This window comes from Aquarana catesbeiana, linkage group LG02, assembly GCF_042186555.1.
Source record: "Aquarana catesbeiana isolate 2022-GZ linkage group LG02, ASM4218655v1, whole genome shotgun sequence".
Taxonomy (NCBI): Eukaryota; Metazoa; Chordata; class Amphibia; order Anura; family Ranidae; genus Aquarana; species Aquarana catesbeiana.
In genome coordinates this window covers 358,575,881-358,596,005 of record NC_133325.1, presented here as the reverse complement: position 1 = coordinate 358,596,005, position 20,125 = coordinate 358,575,881, and the positions used below count along the sequence as shown (strand labels likewise).

General features: G+C 39.5%; 1 protein-coding gene across 2 annotated transcripts in view; it reads left to right on the top strand.

The window, feature by feature from the left end:
- Positions 1-20,125, top strand: part of CLIP2 (CAP-Gly domain containing linker protein 2) — a 211,569-nt gene that overhangs the window by 54,369 nt on the left and 137,075 nt on the right. For both annotated transcript variants that reach the window (XM_073615039.1, XM_073615038.1), the window contains exon 2: positions 17,065-17,288. In XM_073615039.1, the coding sequence (XP_073471140.1) occupies positions 17,177-17,288 (112 nt within the window). In that variant the 5' untranslated portion in view covers positions 17,065-17,176. The remainder of the gene's footprint in view (positions 1-17,064; positions 17,289-20,125) is intronic.

The window sequence follows — 20,125 nt, the reverse complement described above, 5'->3', positions numbered from 1 at the left end:
CTTCCACCCACCCTACAGTGTTTACATTTTGGGGCAACACTGTACAGCCCCATGCTGACTAGTGGAGTTTTAATGGCGGCTGACACCCAGGGACCCAACATATGCCCTAGGTGCTCAAGCTAATACAACACTACCACCTGGTGTACAGCTATAAAGTTTCACTCCAAAATGTAAACTTTGTAATGCAGATTTGGCAGTGACCCACAGTAAATGGGTCCAGACTGGCAAAAGTATGTCATCTGTGTCTGCTGCAGACAGAATAAAGAATTTTCCAAGTCTTCCCTTCCTCATCACTCTCAATTTCTGTCAAATTACAGAATGAACGCTGTTTACAGGTACAAGGATTTATATGGTCGTATCATCCCTAGGCTAACATTGCAGCTCAGACGTAGATGTTGACACTGGCAAAACAAAGATTGCTGGAAGTTAAATGCACTGTCCTATACCTGCAAATGTAACCCTTTGACATTATTTAACATAGAAATGTGGAAATCCAGGTCTCTCGCCATTTTATCCTGGAGGCAGGCTTTAAAAACACTCCCAAAAAGTTTTCCAAAATGTAAATATTATTATTATTCGGGATTTATATAGCATCAACAGTCTGTGCAACACTTTACAAAATTAAGGCAGACAGTACAGTTACAATACAATTCAAAGAGGAATCAGTGGGCCCTGGTCATTAGAGCTTACAATCTAAAAGTTAATGCTATGTCATTTAAAAAATCCTCGCAAACACATTAGCCATTAGGTATACCTTTAATATGCAAGAACATAGTACATTTCAAAATGTAACCAGTTCAAAAATATATAATTTATTAAAATAAATACATTTATGGCTAGGTGCAACATTATTGTTGTCTCTCTGATGGCATTATTTTTGGCCTATAAAATATTAACTTCCCTAAATCTTGTATAATTGTGTTTATTTATGTGGTGATTCTGCATAGGGAAATGCACACGTCTGCAAAGAAAAACACATAATTTATTTTCAAAAGAACACATTTGGGCCAGGGAAGAAATTCTAGCAGTGGAGATGAGGAATCCAGACTTTTGGCTTTTCAAGTGACACTCCAGGTGGAGAGCAGACATTTCTCTGTCAGATGTCTGTACGCAGCCAGCAGTCCTTTTGAAACTTTTCTTCTCAGTCTTTCTGTTCTGCTTTGCCGTATAGTTAAAGCGAAACTAAACTCTATTTAAAAAAAAATTCTATTCAAGTATGTATGTATTCTTAACTCAAAAAAGTCCCTTCTATTTCTCTCAGCCTCCTCCAAATCTCCAAATTCCTTTTTTGATGCTGTGATCTGACTTGCTGTTGGGGGTGGCTATGTTCCCTTTCCATGATCCCGCTGTATGCAGTAATGTAGCCACCCTCTCTTGCTCACTGCCAAGATGGTCTAGGAATTATAGAATTTGTAGTGTGGATGGAACTGGGCACACAACTACAACTAACATGTACTACTTGTTGCAGACAAATGGAGATGATATGGAAAAAGAGAGGGTCAGGAGTTCATGAAGGATGTCACAAGGAGGCTGAAAAATCTAGTAAAAAAACTATTTAATGAAAAGTAGTTTACAGGGCAGTAAAATAGACGTGAAAGGGCCCCTGGAAAAGACAGGCAGATATCTTGACTCCCTCTTGAAGGAAATGGTAACCTGCCCTAAATCATATGTCCAGGACACAAGAGACATTCTCGCCAGAGTATCTGACCTGACAATAGATTAGGAGGTGTGGCCGGGTGGAGTTGACGTAGAGTGTCTCTACACCTCGATCCCACATGCCTGGGGAATACAAGCTGCAAAGTTGTTCCTTGAAAGCCACTATCCTGAAAGTGGTCCCCAGAATAAATTCCTCACTGACTTACTAACCTTCGCCCTGGAAAATAACTTCTTTCAATTTCTGTACAAATACTACAAATAGATAGAGGGTACGTCCATTGGAGCCCCATGGGCTCTGACGTATGCATGCCTTCACCTGAGGCTTTGGGAGGATGAGGTCGTATACACCTCTCCGATGTACCATGGCCACGTACACACATGGCTAAGGTACATTGATGACGTGCTGGTGGTGGGAAGGGTGACAAACACCGGCTGAATTACAATCCATGTATGGCTGACTTAAGATTCTCAGCTTAACCTTATTTTGACACACATATTATGCTCCAAACATATGGCCTAACATATTTTAATAAAATCTGCAAAGCATTAATGAGAAAGCTTGGAACAAGGCAGGTTTCTGTACTATTTATGCTTGTTACAGTTGGTGGATTTGGTACGATACCAGCAAAAGACTTTAGCTTTACCACTGTGCACTAAAATCTGATTAAATTGTAGGTTGGGATCTAATAAATATACCTGCTTATGCTGTAGTACTGTACTTAGTAAAAACTCACAGAATCATTATTATATACCAGTCCTTAAAGACATTAGTCCAGATAATGATAACAATATAAACAGAAAATTCATTCAGGTAAAAAAAAACTTTTGTGTTGAGAACTACAGTACTTTAAGTATAATTGTGTTTACATGTTGTAATTGCTGTCTCCCGTCTCAAGTTTCGCATCTCCTAATCTTTCAAACTTGGGTTTGTGGTTATATTAGGTTTGTATTCCCCAAATGTATTGTTTTGTGTAAAGTTGCAGGGAAACATCGTGAAACAATCTATTACATTGCTTAGTGATGAAAAATAGCTGTGGTGGGTCACCTTGATAAATGTTAGTGAAGAGACTCAAAGTAGCTACACAGCAGAAGTCTATATTACTGGGCAAATAAATCAAACATGACACTTCTCTCTGCAGAGCCTCTTTCTGCTAAATCCCCTGCTTCCGACTCCAAAGAAGATATAGCAAAATCTTTTGAATAGTTTTTAAAGGGGAATTCCATGTTGCAAATGCTTGGTTTACAACTGAACACCGTGCAGAGTTGAAAAATGCCATTTAATCTAGGTATCTTTAGAAAAAATATGCCCATGGAACTTCAGCCACCTGACTGGTAGAAATAGGTAAGTGCTGTGAATTAATCTTTGTTACCTTCTAGTGAACCTGATTCTATTGGCCTACCTCTTCCCAGGTTGCTGCTGCCAGACTTATCCACCTTACCAACCCCTTTCTGCCAGTCCTTCCACTGGCTTCCCATTGCCCAACAAATAAAATTCAAAACATTAAAAATAACATACAAAGCCATTTACAACTCTGTCCCGAGCACCAATCTTGTCTCCAAATATCACCCAAACCGTCCTCTCTGCTCCTCCCAAGACCTCCTGCTCTCTGACTCCCTTGTCTCCCCCTCCCATGCTCATCTCCAGGACATCTCCAGAGCCTCTCCCATCCTCTGGAACTCCCTATCCCCAATCTGTCTGGCTATCTCCTTTATCTGTCCATTTTTAAGCAATCCCTGAAAACTCATCTCTTCAGGGAAGCCTACTCTGCCTTCAGCTAATAACTGAATCTTCTATTTCTCCCATCAGTTCATCCCTCACAGTTACAGTATTACCTTTTATCCCAACAGCCCCTATTAGATTGTAAGCTCCCAGGAGCAGGGCCTTCCTTACTCTGTTGTATTGAATTGTATTGTTACTGTATTGTCTCCCTTTATATTGTAAAGTGCTGTGCAAACTGTTGGCGCTATAATATTATATAATAATAATAGATGTAATCTCATCAATGCACAGCATACTTGCTTGATTTTATAGAATTTATTTTATTTTACTGACAGCAAGGAGGTATATGAATCTTAGCTTAGAACTGGTGACCTAGTCATGTTTACAATACAATCCCAATACAACTTCACTGTACAGTATTATCCGTTAACATAATCTTACATTGTATAGGAAAAAAATCTAAACTGTAAATATTCAGCATTGCAGGTCTGTTGGAAATACAAATGGATACCTATCCAGTATTAATCAGACTTACAATGTGTTTTTGTTACAAAGTTTAGGTGTATGAGAAAGAGAAGAACTTCTATATATTCTGGTCATAACAAAAGCTGAGTATACATGTAGATGTGAACTAGAAGTGTATAAGGTTCACAAGTAAGTGTCCCAAAGGTGCGGTAATCGAGAGGGACCAAGATTGGAAATTTGAGAGGGCAAGGGAAGTATCAAGTAGGGCATGAGGGATATGAGCGACCGGGGGAAAAGGGGGGGGGGCAGAAGTGAGTACTAGAGCACTGAGTATGAAGGGAACAAAAACAGGAAGAAGAGCAGCCAGAATCTCAGTTGCAGCTGGGGCTCATCACCACACCCCAATGTGGACTGAGGCCCACTTATCAGAAGGTACTGTAATTCGGGGCCAGTTGCACATCATACTTGTATTGTAGCACACTTACCTGTGGATATGCTCTCCCCATCCAAAAGAATTTTTTTTCTGTGGCGCATATTTATTTAATTTAAATCTCCTCCAACCATGCAAGGTTCAGAGCTTCCTGCCTCCACTCCATTGTCTCCACTTCCATGTTTTTCTTCTGGGCCCAATGTCTTCTCGCTTCACCCATTGGGCAGGCACTGATAAAATAAATACCGCACAAGATGCTGGAGTTACATTATTTCACCTCCCAACTCCATTCTCAATATGTTACAGAGGGGCCAGGACTGTACAGAGTACTGCCAGTGCCCCATAGTCAATGTGGCATGGGCCATTTGCTAGCAGACTGGTAAAAGATTTTTTTCTTCTTTGGCAGAAGAGGTTTATAAAAGTCTCTCCAGATGTTTAGTTCTGCTTCAAACTGCTGTCTGAAAAGAAATACAAATCCTTTGGAATTAAAAGTGTCTACATATACATATATACTGTATTTTAGCTGTGTTTTTGGATGTTTGCCTGCAGTTCAGCTGGAAGTGCAGAATGTGTCCATAGTACCACTTTATATTATATGTGCTGTAGGTTAATTGGTATATTAAAAATATGATCACTTGCATATCAGGAGCTCCATTTTGGTCAGATTTTTCTTTTCGGACATGTCTGTTGTGCTTCCAACCTTGTGTCTAGACATTATGAGTTTTCTGTCCTGTTCTCACCATCACAACCTTTTCTTCTGTCTACCCAAAAACTAGTCAAAGGGAAAAAGGTTTATTGGAAGGGACAAATCTCATAAGAAGGAGGTATTCCAAAAAACATTTTTGAAAGCAGAAAAAGTCACAATAGAAAAAAGAATGCTCAGTAGACAGGGTAAATCCTGAGACTTGGGATACTGGGATACTCAGAGATTCTGATTACAAGCCATATCAGAAAGATATAAATGGTTTTAGTGCTGGAGTGGGCCTATCTATGGCAAGTGAACAGTTGAATGATGCTAGAATTGTCACCCATACTTTCTATCTAAAAGATAAGTAGGAATTGGATTTTCCAAAGGGAAAGTAGAGATGGAATGATCCAACGATTAACCAAATATTCATTTGTTCCATTGCAGTGCCTAACTAAAAATATAAAGAGGCACTTTACTCTCTCAATCAACATTAACTATTTTTTTAATCCTTGTGCTGCTAGCCTTAGTAAATAGATAGGAAAATATATCATATTTACTTGCTTTAAACTTTTTTTTTTCAGTTCATTTCTTGTTACTTCCTGATTTCTGGCCTTGACAAATGATGTCACACTGTACATCCCAGGAGACTTCAGGAGGGGAGGAGGGTGGAGGGTTTTCTCAGCTGAACCCATCCTCCTGTCTGCCTGAGCTAAGACCAGATGGATTCCAGGAAATAAATGCTATATGAGTCATCTGCCCTTACTCAAGATGACCATGGAAAGAAACTCCACCTGGGGAGTGGGGGGAGCGGTGGAGTCAGATTCAAAGTGATTTCTCTGCAAAATAAAGCATGGGGACATGAATGAATGCGTAAGTTTGCTTTGAATGCTAAAGAAAAAAGAATGTATTGCATTTTTGGTTAGCGGTGCTCAGATGCAGTGTAGCAAAAAGGTTATTTGAATGAATGCTGAGCTAATGTGAGACACTTTTAGCAGTTCAAAGATTCTGAGAAGAAATTGAGCACTTGAACACACAGTTTTATCCTCCAATTGACCCTTGAAGTCATTTTTTTCATGTGACTTTTCCAATTTTATACTTGATGTTTCTTATTTTTGTTATTTAAAACAAGCAAATTTGTATATTTGTTGCTAGAGTACGAGTTGTTTTTCCATTATCCATAACTCTTGAGATAAGATCTTGACATTGTTTTCAGTGGATCGGACCCAACCCTGAGAGCTTCACTGAGAGAGAGGAACAGTAAAGGCCGGCTATTTTTCAGCACCACATAGCAAGAAGCAGTAAAGAATTTGGCTGCCCCGTGTACACATATAATGAATAATTATATATAGAAACAAAGTTTTAAAATTGCACAAACTAACAAGATAAATGAATAACTTTACTGTATATCATAGCTCCCAACTGTATTTGATTTGGAGAGACTGTCCCTCTTGTAGAACCAAATCCCTCTGCCCCTCTTTACTCCTTATTTGTCCCTCTTTTTGGTCGGATGCATAGACCTCTATAAAGTAATGTACTATTTAGTTACTAGAATTGTTATACTGCAGCAAGCCATACATCCAACCCATAAATGATTCAGTTTTGTTAGTAGTGGTGAACAAAACTCACTTGTGGGTTGAACCAATCATTTTTTTTGCCTATTCATTTGTCATTGTCCATGTAACTTGCATCACAGGGGTGTGTTCTTGGTCTATTCTACATATCTAGAGCCTAGTACACACCATGACAAAATTGTACGATTGGTAGGCCAATTTTCCATGAAGTTGTATATCATGATGTAACCAAAAACAATATTAATTACTTGCCCTCCGGAAGGTTTACCCTCCTTCATGACCAGGCCATTTTTGTGATACTGCACTGCGTTACTTTAGCTGACAATTGCGCGGTCGTGTGACACTGTACCAACATAAAATGTATCTCCTTTTTTTTCCACAAATTAAGCTTTTGATGGTATTTGATCACCTCTGCAGTTTTTATTTTTTGCGCTATAAACAAAAAAACTATATTTCTTACTTTCTGCTATAAAACACATCCAATAAAAAATGAAAAAAAAAAAAAAAATCAAATTTCTTCAAAAATTTAGACCAATATGTATTCTGCTACATCTTTTTGGTAAAAAAATCCCAATAAGCGTATATTGATTGATTTGCTCAAAAGTTATAGTGTCTACAAACTATGGGCTAGATTTATGGAATTTTTTTTTTTCTTACTAGTAATGGCGGCGATCAGTGACTTATAGCAGGACTGCGACATTGCGACTGACAAATCTGACACTAAGTGACACTTTTTGGGGACCAGTGACGCTATTACAGTGATCAGTGCTAAAAATATGCACTGTCACTGTATTAATGACACTAGCAGGGAAGGGGTTAACATCAGGGGCGATCATAGGGTTAAATGTGTGCCTAGGGAGTGCTTACTAACTGTGTGGGGTGTGCATGTACTGTGGAAAGGCAGAGATCTGTGTTCCTGCTTAGCAAAAACACAGGATCACAGCCTTCCCTTGTCACAGAACGGCAGTCTGCCTTGTTCTGCCTGTCTCCTAAACGATCGGCGGGTCCCGGCAGACATTGCGACCGCCGGACACGCTGATTGGCTCCTGCTGTATCCAATCACAGCGGGAGCGGGTCGCCAGCGACGTGCATGCGCTCCCCAGACCCGGAAGTTCAGAATCACGTACAGGTACGTGATCCTGCAGGGGAGCCGCTTTGCCGCTGTATATTTACTGTATATGGCAAGCGGTTAATTTGTATGAAAATTCTCGAACGACAAAGGCAAACATAGCTACGTACTAGCGTAGCAGAGGAAGTGATATGTATGCCACCCTTTCAGCCACGTCCACGAAATATGTTTAATTATTTCCATACAATTACTATACACATTGAACAAAAATTGGGTCTTGTGTTAACTTCCAATAAAAATGTTCTAGCTTGCACCTTTGTTTTTTTTGTTTTTTTTCCGTCCAAATGGTCGGAATCAGCTGTCGAAACACTACGCAGGGATATGCAATTAGCGGACCTCCAGCTGTTGCAAAACTACAAGTCCCATCATTCCTCTGCCTCTGGGTGTCATGCTTGTGGCTGTCAGTCTTGCTATGCCTCATGGGACTTGTAGTTCTGCAACAGCTGGAGGTCCGCTAATTGCATATCCCTGCATCACAGTATACTAACAAAGAGATAATCAACCAATCGTTCCTCTTATGGACATTTTCGTCTGATTTTCTTATCTTGTGTACTGGCCATTAGACTAAGGTGTCTTATATCACATATCTTATATCACATATCTTTTTTTTTATTCGTCATATGGTTAGCCCCGAAGCATAGAGAAAGACACATGGTTATAATAAGTACATTTTCTGGCAAAATGCAGTAACCTATGGCAACCTTTTAGAATAATCATTTGTATTTCTGACTGCTATACACTGCTGAGAGGTAAATGGGGCAGCTGCTATTGGTTATTTCATAGTACTGTCTCTAAAAATAAGCCAAAAAGACACACTAATAGCATGGCAGTCTGTTTAATTTCTTAAACCTTGTGAACTCATGCAGGTCACATTATTTCTTGATGCCTTCAGCATGAAAATTTAATCGGGGTTTTATCCTGATAGGCGGACTGAACTTGCTGACAAATGCTGAGTACAGGTATATAAAGTAATATGATTCATTTATGTTTGAATGGTGATATAGTAAGCCTCATTGCGCAGGATTTGAGGCTAAGCATTTTGCACTTGGCAGTCTCCCAGCTATTGGCCGGGAAGATATGGCAGTTATCCTTACTTTAAGAGCTAGATTATACATTTCCTGGCAGCCCCACATCCTCTGTGTCTGCTCCATCCAAACCCTTTTATTATGCAGCCATCAACTGGCTGCCACGTGTGATAAAACATTTGGAATTGATTGTATCAAAAATAAAAAGGGAGTCCTCATCTTTTTTTTGCTGAAGCCCAGACAACACATGCTGTACTGTCAGATTCTGTCAGTGCAGCAAGCTTGTGAAACCCTTCTGGAAGCATTGAATGGACCAGCAGTAATGTGATGATTACAGGAAGTGAGCATGCAAACACTGGATTCTGCTGCTGTGGAGTCTGCAGGTCAGATGGTGAGCTATTAAAGCTGAACGTCAGACAAATAGCTAAATAAATGAATAAAATTACATATCTAAAAACTGTTTTACCTCTGGCAAAAGATTTGTAATTCTGTCAGTTTGGTTTTGTTATCCAGCCACCCATGTCAGACAGTCCCTGGACATCTCTGAAAACTACACTGTAATTAAAGTGAAGTCTGCGGAAATGTATAAACTAATCTTGCAGTGAGGCTCCCCTGCACAGCAAGGGTTAAATGCTCCTTTTTGTCTATGGGAACATTAAAAAAGCAATTTTACTTATATTATCCTACATTGCTCCTGGCAGCACTGCGCTTTGAGTTGTGCAGGGACCAGTGGCGGCCTGTGGAAATTTTTTGGGGGGAGGGTGGCAAACCCCCCCCCCCCGTTGGTTGGTTGGCAGGTAGTACTTACCCCATCACCGACGACTTCCCCTGCTCTGCGGCGGCCTCCCGTTCTCCTGATCATCACGTCAACGGTGGCTTCCAATTCCTCCCTCCTCCTCAGCAGCCAATCTGGAATCTTCTCTTTACGGCCAATTAGAAAATGGATCTCACACCCACTTCTGATTGGCCGGATTGAGGATCAGTGTTTCACATACCTGGGTGGGCTCCAGACGCATTCTCTGCGACCCGAGACTACTCTATTTTGAAGCCTATTAGACCCTCTGGCTCTAATCAGGTGCTTAAAAAAAAACCCTGACCGCTGTAATTCATGCACTCGGTGCCCTGAAAGGGGCCGGACGCATGAATAGGGCTATTGCATTAATCTATGCATGAGTCTATCCATTATGTATATAGGGGGTGGCGAGGAGAGAGGGGGCGGCGGCCGGGCGCCCCTAATGGACGGGCCGCCACTGGCAGGGACACTTGATAGCCTCACTAACAGTATGCGACTTCTGGTCCTGCATTCTACATGACAACATCAGAGTTCGACCAATAATGCACAGAAGTAAACAGCTTTGGGGGACCAGCCAGGAAGAGCCTGAGGGAGCAGGGGATAGGATGAAACTGATCTTTAATGGTATCCAGGGCAAAAGCACGCATTTAACCCTTGCGGTGCAGGAGGGAGCCCTACTGCAAGGGTAGTTTTTAAATTTCCACAGAATTCAGCTTTAACATCTTACCACCAAGTAATGCATATGTGAAGCCACAAAGAGAGCAAGCTTTAAAGCCCACATGTATGCGCCCATGGATGGCCAAGGTTTATGTGCTGAGAGTGCGCTTACTGCATGCTCACAGTACAGTAGTGGGGAGCTGACGGGAGGGACATCTGATTATGTGGCCACTGTGACAGCCAATCAAACTATCAAACAGAATTCAGATACTCTTCGGCCCCTTCCACTTGTGGAAGGCTCCGTTGCTTATTGGGGGATCTGTCTGCTGATGCCCGCTGAGCAGGCAGGTTGGTCTCTGTGTGCTTCGCTTATGCAGAGCAGACACAGACACAGCCCGCTCTCATCTATGGGATGTCAGATGTAAACAGACTGCCTGTTCATTTACACCCAAATTCCATCCAATGTGATTCACTGGATGGATGGGAAACGGATCCCCATCCATCTGTTTTTAGCGGATAGGATCTGATGTCCGTTGACACCTGCCTCTTCATAGAGGAGACTGGAGGGTCCTGTCAGTTTTTCAGGCGGACCCAATCAGTCTGCTAGTGTGAAAGGAGCCTTACTAGCTCTGTAGAAAAATACATTTAAAATAGAACTCTAGACCTAAACTTATTTTTTTGTTTTTGACAGGGTGCAGAAGGGTCAGAAGCCTTGTTTTTTTATTACTTCTGTGTTCCAGCTATGGTCACTGGAACATAAAATGGGTGAAACACCTCTAATAGAAACACAGAGTGCAACAAAAGCACTTTTCTTAGTAGGCAGACCAATAGGAGCCTCTATCAGGTCTCCGACAATTCTCCACTGGGAGAGTCCCCTCACTTCATGTTTGGTCACTGGAAAATGGAGTGAGTGAAACATTTCTAATGGGAACACAAAATGCAACACAAGCTCTTTCTCTGGGAGAGGACCAGTTAGAGCCTCTATGACAGGGGTACGCTACCTCAACATTCCACCTGTGGTGAAACTACAAATTCCATCATGCCTCTGCCTCTAGGAGTCATGCCTGTGATTGTCAGGGTCTTGCAAGGTCTCATGGTCCTTGTAGTTTCACCATAGCTGGAGGGCCGAGGTTGCCTACCCCTGCTCTATGAGGTCAATGTCAATTTCTCCACTGGGACAGGAAGTCAGAATTCCCTCAGTGGGAGCACAAACAGCAATAAAACTTTAACAGAGGTTGCTGTCTATCTTAAATTTGAAAAAAAAATCTCTGGCATTTCATTTTTATTATGTTGTTATGGATGTACAAGTCAACTAAATGGTCACGTGCCTTAAATTGCAATTTACGTCTGTTTATGAAGTTACATTTTGTGAAAATGGTCACCCTTTTTTATATAGCAAAGGACTTAGTAACAGGCAGCCTAAAGCCAATGTTAAACAACAATAATATTGATATGTGTATTTCATATTCTTATAGCCTCATTCCACATATTCTGTAAAAAAAAAAAACAAATCCTGCCATAGATATATAAATATTCTAAAGAAAGAGTGTTATTTACAAATATTGCTGCTAAATGATGTTCCCCACACCATTTTCTTATTTATTTGTCGAGCCCCCCTAACAATCCATACCAGATCCCCATCTTGGGGAAGGTCTGGTATAGATGTTAAGTGGCATCTGGCTGCTTCACAAACAGAATTAAGTGGCTGGGATTCCCATCCATATCCATACTAGACCTTTATCCTAGATAAGAGTCTGGTATAGATTGTTATGAGTTTTCTGTATTTCCTGATCTGCGTGTTTGTTCTGGATCATTGACTCAGATAGTATTAAAATCACTGGGCCAGCATGCCAGTCATGTAACTGAATATTCTACTTTTAAAACTATAAAACATACTATAAAATTCATGCAGTAAGAGCAATTTTTAGAACATAAAACTAACCCTGTACAGTTTTACATGGCGAATATTGTCAAATTCTCAAAGTCCCAACAATCCTTCACCAAATTTGGATCTGAAAGCAATCACTAGCCTACACTTCAAGGCCTTATTCACACATGTGTTTAGGGGAAGACTATGAATTCCTTCAGGACACTCAGCAGGGTTTCAGCGAACAGCTGCATGCAGAAGCCCCATACAAAGTGATGAGAGGCTGCCAGCCCCCACAGTCATTCAAATGCAATCAGATATGTAGTGATTACCTGTGGATGATTGGCCCTTGACCCAAACAGTTTGCTTCAGGGCTGATCATCCATGCATACTCGCTGCACATCTGATTACAAGTGAATGGCTGCGGGCACTGTCAGCCTCTCATTGCTTTGTATGTGAGTCTACCGCATGAATTCCTAGTCTGCCTCTAAACACATGTTTTAGTAAGGCCTTAGGGCCAGTTTACACTAGGGTTTTGTGTGATTTGAGTGCAGCGCGTTTTTAGACATTCATTTAAATGGGCTGAAATTGCACTGCACCGCAACAAAAGTAGTGCATGCACTACTTTAAGGAGAACTATAGCCAAAGCTTCACTCCTGTGACCCGTTTGCAGCTAAATCCCGCTGTTGTCTGATGTCACTCAGCCGGTCCAGGCACGGGAAAGATCCCTACTGTAAAGATGCCTGAACCACAGCTGTCTCAGCCTCTCAGCATGCCACCAAGAGCCTGACTCAACCCCTCCCCAGCCCAGCGCTCTAGTGAGTAGTGGAGGGGCAGAGCAGAGAGCTGGTGACTGACAGTGTGGAGGGGAAAAACGAAGCAATCAGCATTGTTTGATCGCTTAGTTCTCAGTGTACAGCCAGCAGGGGACAGCTGCAGCTGGGATTGGTGCTGCAGCCATCTAGGTGAGTATGTTGTTTATTTTTGTTTGCTTTTCCCATACTTATCTTTTAAAAATGGCACTGCAACCAGATCACGTGATACTTCTGTACCATGTGATTCGGTGCAGGTAAACACACTGCGTTTGTGACCTGAATTTGGGGTGTTGTTAGCATTGCATTGACACTCGCTTGAGATCGCTAGTGCGGTGCTTTTTTGAAAGCGGTGCGGGAAATGCCCAAGGAATGCGGTTTGCCACACCGTGTTCTGGTGTGAATGGACCCTAAGTTGACATTTTTATTAAATAGCTCTTTGAACTGGGGTTTTAGAAGCATAGTCAGATAAGTTGTTTTAGTAAATGTATTTTATTTTTTGATAAACAAAGATTTTTTTTCGATAAACAAAGCTCTGTCCATATTTGGGCCAAAATAGTACCCTAAATAGTAACAAATACAGATTTCAGTATTACAGCTGCTATAAAGTTTAAATTAATATGACACAAGAGTAAAAGTATCACAGCGTTAAATTTCCCAACTTTTTTCAGCACACATGAACATCTGTTGTAGCGATTCCTATGGAATAGACCGGTATACAAGCATCCTGCTGACTTTCGTATAAAACACATGTGCAACTGCCCCGAGCTTCCGATCCCTTAAGGATAAACCATTTAAGAAGCTGTTTTATAAACACCTTTCTGTTGTGGAAGTTGTAAGGGTGCCTTGTCATGTTTGTGGTATTATTATACAGGATTTATATAGCGCCAACAGTTTACGCAGCACTTTACAATATAAAAGGGAGACAACACAGTGGTATCTATTCCATGTGCCGTATTAACTTCTATTATTATTATTATTATTTTATTATACAGGATTTATATAGCGCCAAGAGTTTACGCAGCGCTTTACAATATAAAAAGGGAGACAATACAGTTATAATACAATAAAATATAAGAGGATTGAGGGGGCCCTGCTCAGAAGAGCTTACAATCTAATAGGGTGGGGAAGGTGGCACAAAAGGTTGTAACTGTGGGGAATGAGCTGATGGAAGTGGTAAAATATTAGTTAGAGACGTGATAGGCTTTCCTGAAGAGATGAGTTTTCAGGGATCGCCTGAAGGTAGCAAGGTTTATAGCTGTAAAGGGTGGGCCAACTCAACATTGAACCCCACGGACCAAGACTGGGAAGCCATTGAAGTTAATGTGCATGTAAAGGCAGGCGTCCCAATACTTATGGTAATATAGTGTATCTTTACTATTACTCCCAGGAGACTGAGAATTGGTTTGTTTCTTTTGGGGCCATCCGGAAGAGAATGCTGGTATTTTTTATGGATTTAGCAAGTAAATCAGTCAGCTCAGGGATCTCCAAACTACGGCCCTCCAGCTGTTGCGGAACGACACGTCCCATGAGGCATTGTAAAACTCTGATATTCACAGACATGAATAGGCATGATGGGAATTGTAGTTCCTGAACAACTGGAGGGCCGTAGTCCTCTAACTTCTATTAGCATTCTAGCAAAATTAGGCAGTCACTTATCTCCATAGTATTACTTACATTGTGTTATTTTGCTTTCACATTGTCTGCATTCTTCAGCCTGTAAAAATAGCAGCCAAGCCATGAAAATCATTTACCTAGCTCCCGCCTCTGGCTTTCATTGGGATAAGGGCAGTGTTAGGCATTGCACTGGTTTTCCAAAGAAATCAAATGATCTTCAGTACTCCAAGGTCATGCACATGGCTTGGTATTATTCCTTCTTTGAAACCATTTCCATTTTTTACTCCAAAATTTAATAGGTCTCTTTCAATTAAAGTTTTAGGTCAAATTCAGGCATCTTTTTTTTATTAATTTAAATTTTATGTGAAAAAACGATTTATTCTCTGTTTCAGTCCATTTCCTAACAATGTACGGTAATTTACCACATAACAAATGCACAGGAGAAACTGACAAAGAACTAACTAAAACAAGAAAAGTAAAAAAAAAAGGTAAAAGAAACAAATGAACATTGACTACCGTGAACCCAGGGTCACTGAGTCATTAGGTCTTTCATTCGAGCTACAAACCTGCAAATATTCTGTAGAAGTTGTAAAAGTTCTACAAGCATCCCATATAATGCATTTCATAGTCTGTCAGTTAAATTGTGTTAAATCCTCCATTATATGATCTACTTATGTAACAAGACGTAATCGTTTTAGTACAGTAATTTCCAGTGTGAAGACACATTGTTCTTTGCCACGTTTATTAAATGAGGAATTAAACTCACAATTAGTAGAAAATCAAAAACACTGCTCCCAAATGCACACATCCAAACACCGGGTGCCTGCCCATGAGCGTGACCTTGCTTGATACACCAAACTCTCTAAGAACTGATAAGCAGCACTCTGATAATGTCACTGCAGTAAAAAAAAGCTTTATTGCTATATTTTGCTAACTGTAGATGCTGATCTGCCCTAACGCATTTCACCCAAACAACAGGTTTGATTGTAAAGACAAGCGAGGTGTCTAAAGCGAGAATTTTATACACTCAAATCTCCTCAATATTCGTACTTAGGTGAATACATTATTGCAAAACAGCATTTACAAGCATGTGTGTTGACAGCTACGATAGTGATATTATGATAGTTTTTACAGTATATATAAAATGCAGGCATCCAATATCCAGTCATTATATACTGTCTATACCAGGTCTATTCTTCTATAGGAGAAGCTCTGGTTTCTGAGTATATTTACATTACATTTACATTATGGCCCATACTGTGGGCTTTCTTGGTAGCCCAAGTCTATTGAACACATAGGTAGAGGATTTGAACATGACTACAAAAAAGAAAATAGGCCCTTTTATATGCAGATGTTGATTTTGCCTTTATGTAGAGTGAAAAGAAAGACCAATTAGTATTGAGACCTGGATCCTCCAGAGAGCGAACAGTTGTGAAAATCAGATTTGTTCTGCTTAGTTTGAATCTGTTTTATTTGTTGATATATATATATATATATATTTGTATCTCAATATAAATATATATATATCTCTCTCTCTATATATATATATATATATATATATATATATATCTCTCTCTCTCTCTCTCTATATATATATATATATATATATACCTCAATAATATATACAGTATATATATATATATATATATATATATATATATAGATATAGATATAGATATATATCTATTTATATATAGATATATATATATACTGTATAATTTCCTTGCTCGTACACAGTGCAAGCCAATTACAGCAGTCAGTCCTGTAGTTGAGCTCATATGCGCCACTGATTTGAAAAAATAGCAAAATATACACTTTTTTTAACATTACTACGTTCAGAGGCATAGTGGTTAGTGCATCTGCCTTGCAGCACTAAGGTCATCAGTTTGAATACCCAAAACAACACTACATGCACAGGGTTTGCATGTTCTCCCTGTACATGCATGGGCTTCCTCGCGGGGAACAGTTATTTCCCACACTCCAAGGACATGCTGGTAGGTTAATTGTTTCCCCTCTAAACTGGCTCTTGAATGTATGTGTGTATGCATAAGAGACAGGGACCTTGGAGTGTAAGCTCCTTGAAGGCGGCGACTGTGGATGTACAATATATGTAGAACATTGCATACATTTTTGGCGTGCTAAATTAAATAAATAATGTGTCTTCTTTTCTATAGAGATACAATTTATAATTATTATTATAAAGGATTTATATAGCGCCAACAGTTTACATAGCACTTTACAACTTGAGGGTAGACAGTACAAATACAATACACATTAATACAGTAGGAATCAGAGGGCCCTGCTCCTTAGAGCTTGCAATCTAAGAGAATTTTAGGGCTTGCGTATATATAGGTGTTTAGAATGTGCGTGACGGTGTCACTCGTAATATATACCAGTAAATACCTTTCCTGTCAACCTTATCAATTGAAAAAATATACATATATATATTTTTTTTTACCTTGATTTCTCCTTAGATGAGTTAGAAAAAATGACTTGTCACCTTAACTCTAATTTTGAAACAAACACAGTTATATGTATTTGCATATAAAATATATTTCTGAATAATACATGTTGAAATATCACAAGCACATCCATCTGTACTGTATAAACAATGTGATTTTTTTTTTGTTCTAGGTATTCAAGCATGAGAGGAAGCATCCAAACCACACAAGTCTAATGGTTAAACGTGAGAAGACTCTGACGGAGGAGGTGAATTTGCTGACAAGGTGAAGCAAGAGCCACAAATATGCTGAAGCCAAGTGGACTGAAAATCCCAGGGAGGGGAGCCAAGCATTCCAGCCCAGTGGGAAGATCTTCAGCCGGGTCTGGGGTTACTAGCAGTGCTGGTTCTAAAGAAAGTATGTATTTATTTATGGAAACAAACAAATACTTGGGGGGGCACACCCTAAAAAATGCATTAAAGATGGTGCAGAAATAAGAGCATACAAACAGAACAAAATATTACAGCGCACACATACAAAAATGACATTTACCTCCTGCAAGACTATTTAAAACATCTGAACATTTTCAAAAAATATGGGGATTTGGTTACACCACATAGCGTTTTAAATAGCCTTGCAGGAGTTAAATGTCATTTCTGTATGTGTGCGCTGTAATATTTTGTTCTGTTTATGGAAATACACACACTGTGCATCTAATTGAAATTAATATTTGGCATCATTAATAATGAAGTTTTGACATTTGACTGCTGAAAGATTGTTCACGGAACTATTTCACATATGTTAGAAATAGAGCTGGGAAGCCCACTACGGGGGCCTGCATTAAAGTCAACCTGTCGCTTTGCTCTGAATGGGCATTCATGGCAAAGCTGCCCAAAACTCAAATGTTAATACATCTGAATTGTTTACTATTCCAAGAAAAAAATGCTGCTTACATCAATAGAAACCTAGGACATTTGTCGTTTGATCTCTGTTCAAGGGGAACCCAGAAATTGGCTGATCCTTCTCTTCAGCACAGATCATGTGACCAAATGCCTAGGCATTTTGAGTAGTTTTTACTCAAGAAAAGGTGTTTCAGCTCTTCTCTCACTTTTTTATCCATCCTAGTATAGTTTGAGTACAGGTCGACTTTAATTGAACCTAGCATGTAGACATGTGCACTGCCGAAAAATTTGTTTGTTTTTGTTTCATTCATTTTCGTTTTCATACATTTTTTTTGTAAATTCGAAAATTCGTCAATTCGAAAGTTCGGAATTCGTAAATTTAAAAATTCGTAAATTTAAAAATTCGTAAATTCGAAAATTCAAAAAATTTGTATTTTCGAAAATTCGGAATTCGTAAATTCGAAATTCAGAAAATTTGAAAATTCAGAAATTCGAAAATTCGGAAATTTGAAATTTCCTAAATTCGAAACTTCGGAATTTGTAAATTCGAACATTCGGAATTTTGAAAATTCAGAATTCGTAAATTCGTAAGTTCGAAAATTCGGAATTCGTAAATTAGAGAATTCAAAAATAATATAGGAAAATCCGAAAATTAGAAAGAACGAAAATCCAAAAATTCAACATAATAACTAACTAACTAATAATAACTAACTATTAAATTATAGGTATTGGAATTTCCTTTCAAATTTGGCTGTTAGTGAACGTAACGAGAACAAACGTATCTGTTACAAATTATCCGAAAAGAACGCTGCATCTAAACAAATGGAACAAAACTAAATAATAATAAATAATAATAATACATTTTTATTATTATTATTATTGTTATCTATTATTATTAATTTGTTACGTTCCATTCGTTTAGATATGGCATTCTTTATTATGGATAATTCGTAACTTCGGATAAATTCGTAAATACTAAATACTATTATTAATTAGTTATTATTTCAGATTTTCGCGTTTTCGCGTTTTTGAATTTTCAGATTTTTGTTCTTATTTTCTGATTTTCATTCATTTGAATTTTCGGATTTTCATTCTTATTTTTGGATTTCCGAATTTTCTAATTTCTGGATTTTTGTATTATCGAATTTCCGAATTTTCGGATTTTCCAAATTTCGAACTCCTGAATTTTTGAATTTCCGAAATTTAGAATTTTCGGATTTTCCAATTTTGAAAATTCCGAATTTCGAAATTTCTGAATTTTCGATTTTCTCAATTTTTGAATTTCTGAAATTTAGAATTTTCGAATTTTCAAATTTCCGAATATACGGAAAAATTTGGAAATTCCGATATTTACGAATTAACAAATTTGTTAAAAAACGAATTTGTAATTAAACGAATTGCATGTATGTCTACTAGCATGTGAATGCAAATCTTAATGAATCCATAAATTTTTAGAGATGGTTAAATGTACAGGCATGCTTCACCTGCTGCCTGCAACCTCCAGTTGTCTTCGCTTGTTCCATTGTTCATGTTTATGTCAATAGAGCGTGGGGGGGGGTGTGAGAGCAGTGTCGGCAGATTACCATTGCCCTTAACTCCCAAAGGAAACTTTAGGATCAGGATCTTTTGTCCAACTGATGTTTATCCAGGGAGTGGATTACCAATAGACATCTGCGTCACCCAATAGACTTTTAGACCCCTTTCACACTGAGTCGCCCCGGGCGTCAGCAGTTACCGTTGTTTTAGCGGCGCTATTCGGCTGCTAGCAGGGCGGCCAAAAAGGGGTTAAATCCACCCTCAAAACGCTGCTGCAGCTGCGCTTTTCCTGCCGGCAGTATAGCAGTGCTGCACCATTGTTTTGAATGGGGAGGAGCGGTGGAGGAGTGGTGTATTCACCGCTCCTACACCGCTGCAAAGAAGCTGCTGGCAGGACTTTTTGTGACGCCCTGCCAGCGCAGCACCCCAGTATGAAAGCACTCGGGCTTTTTACACTGGGTTTGCAGCTGAGGCTTTTTTCAGGTGCTTTACAGGCGCTATTTTTAGCGCTGTAGCCCCCGAAAAATGCCTCAGTGTGAAAGGGGTCTTAAGTAGGGATGAGCTTCGAGTTCGAGTCGAACTCATGTTCGACTCGAACATCGGCTGTTCGCAAGTTCGCCGAACAGCGAACAATTTGGGGTGTTCGCGGCAAATTCGAATGCCGCGGAACACCCTTTAAAAGTCTATGGGAGAAATCAAAAGTGCTAATTTTAAAGGCTAATATGCAAGTTATTGTCATAAAAAGTGTTTGGGGACCTGGGTCCTGCCCCAGGGGACATGGATCAATGCAAAAAAAAGTTTTAAAAACGGCAGTTT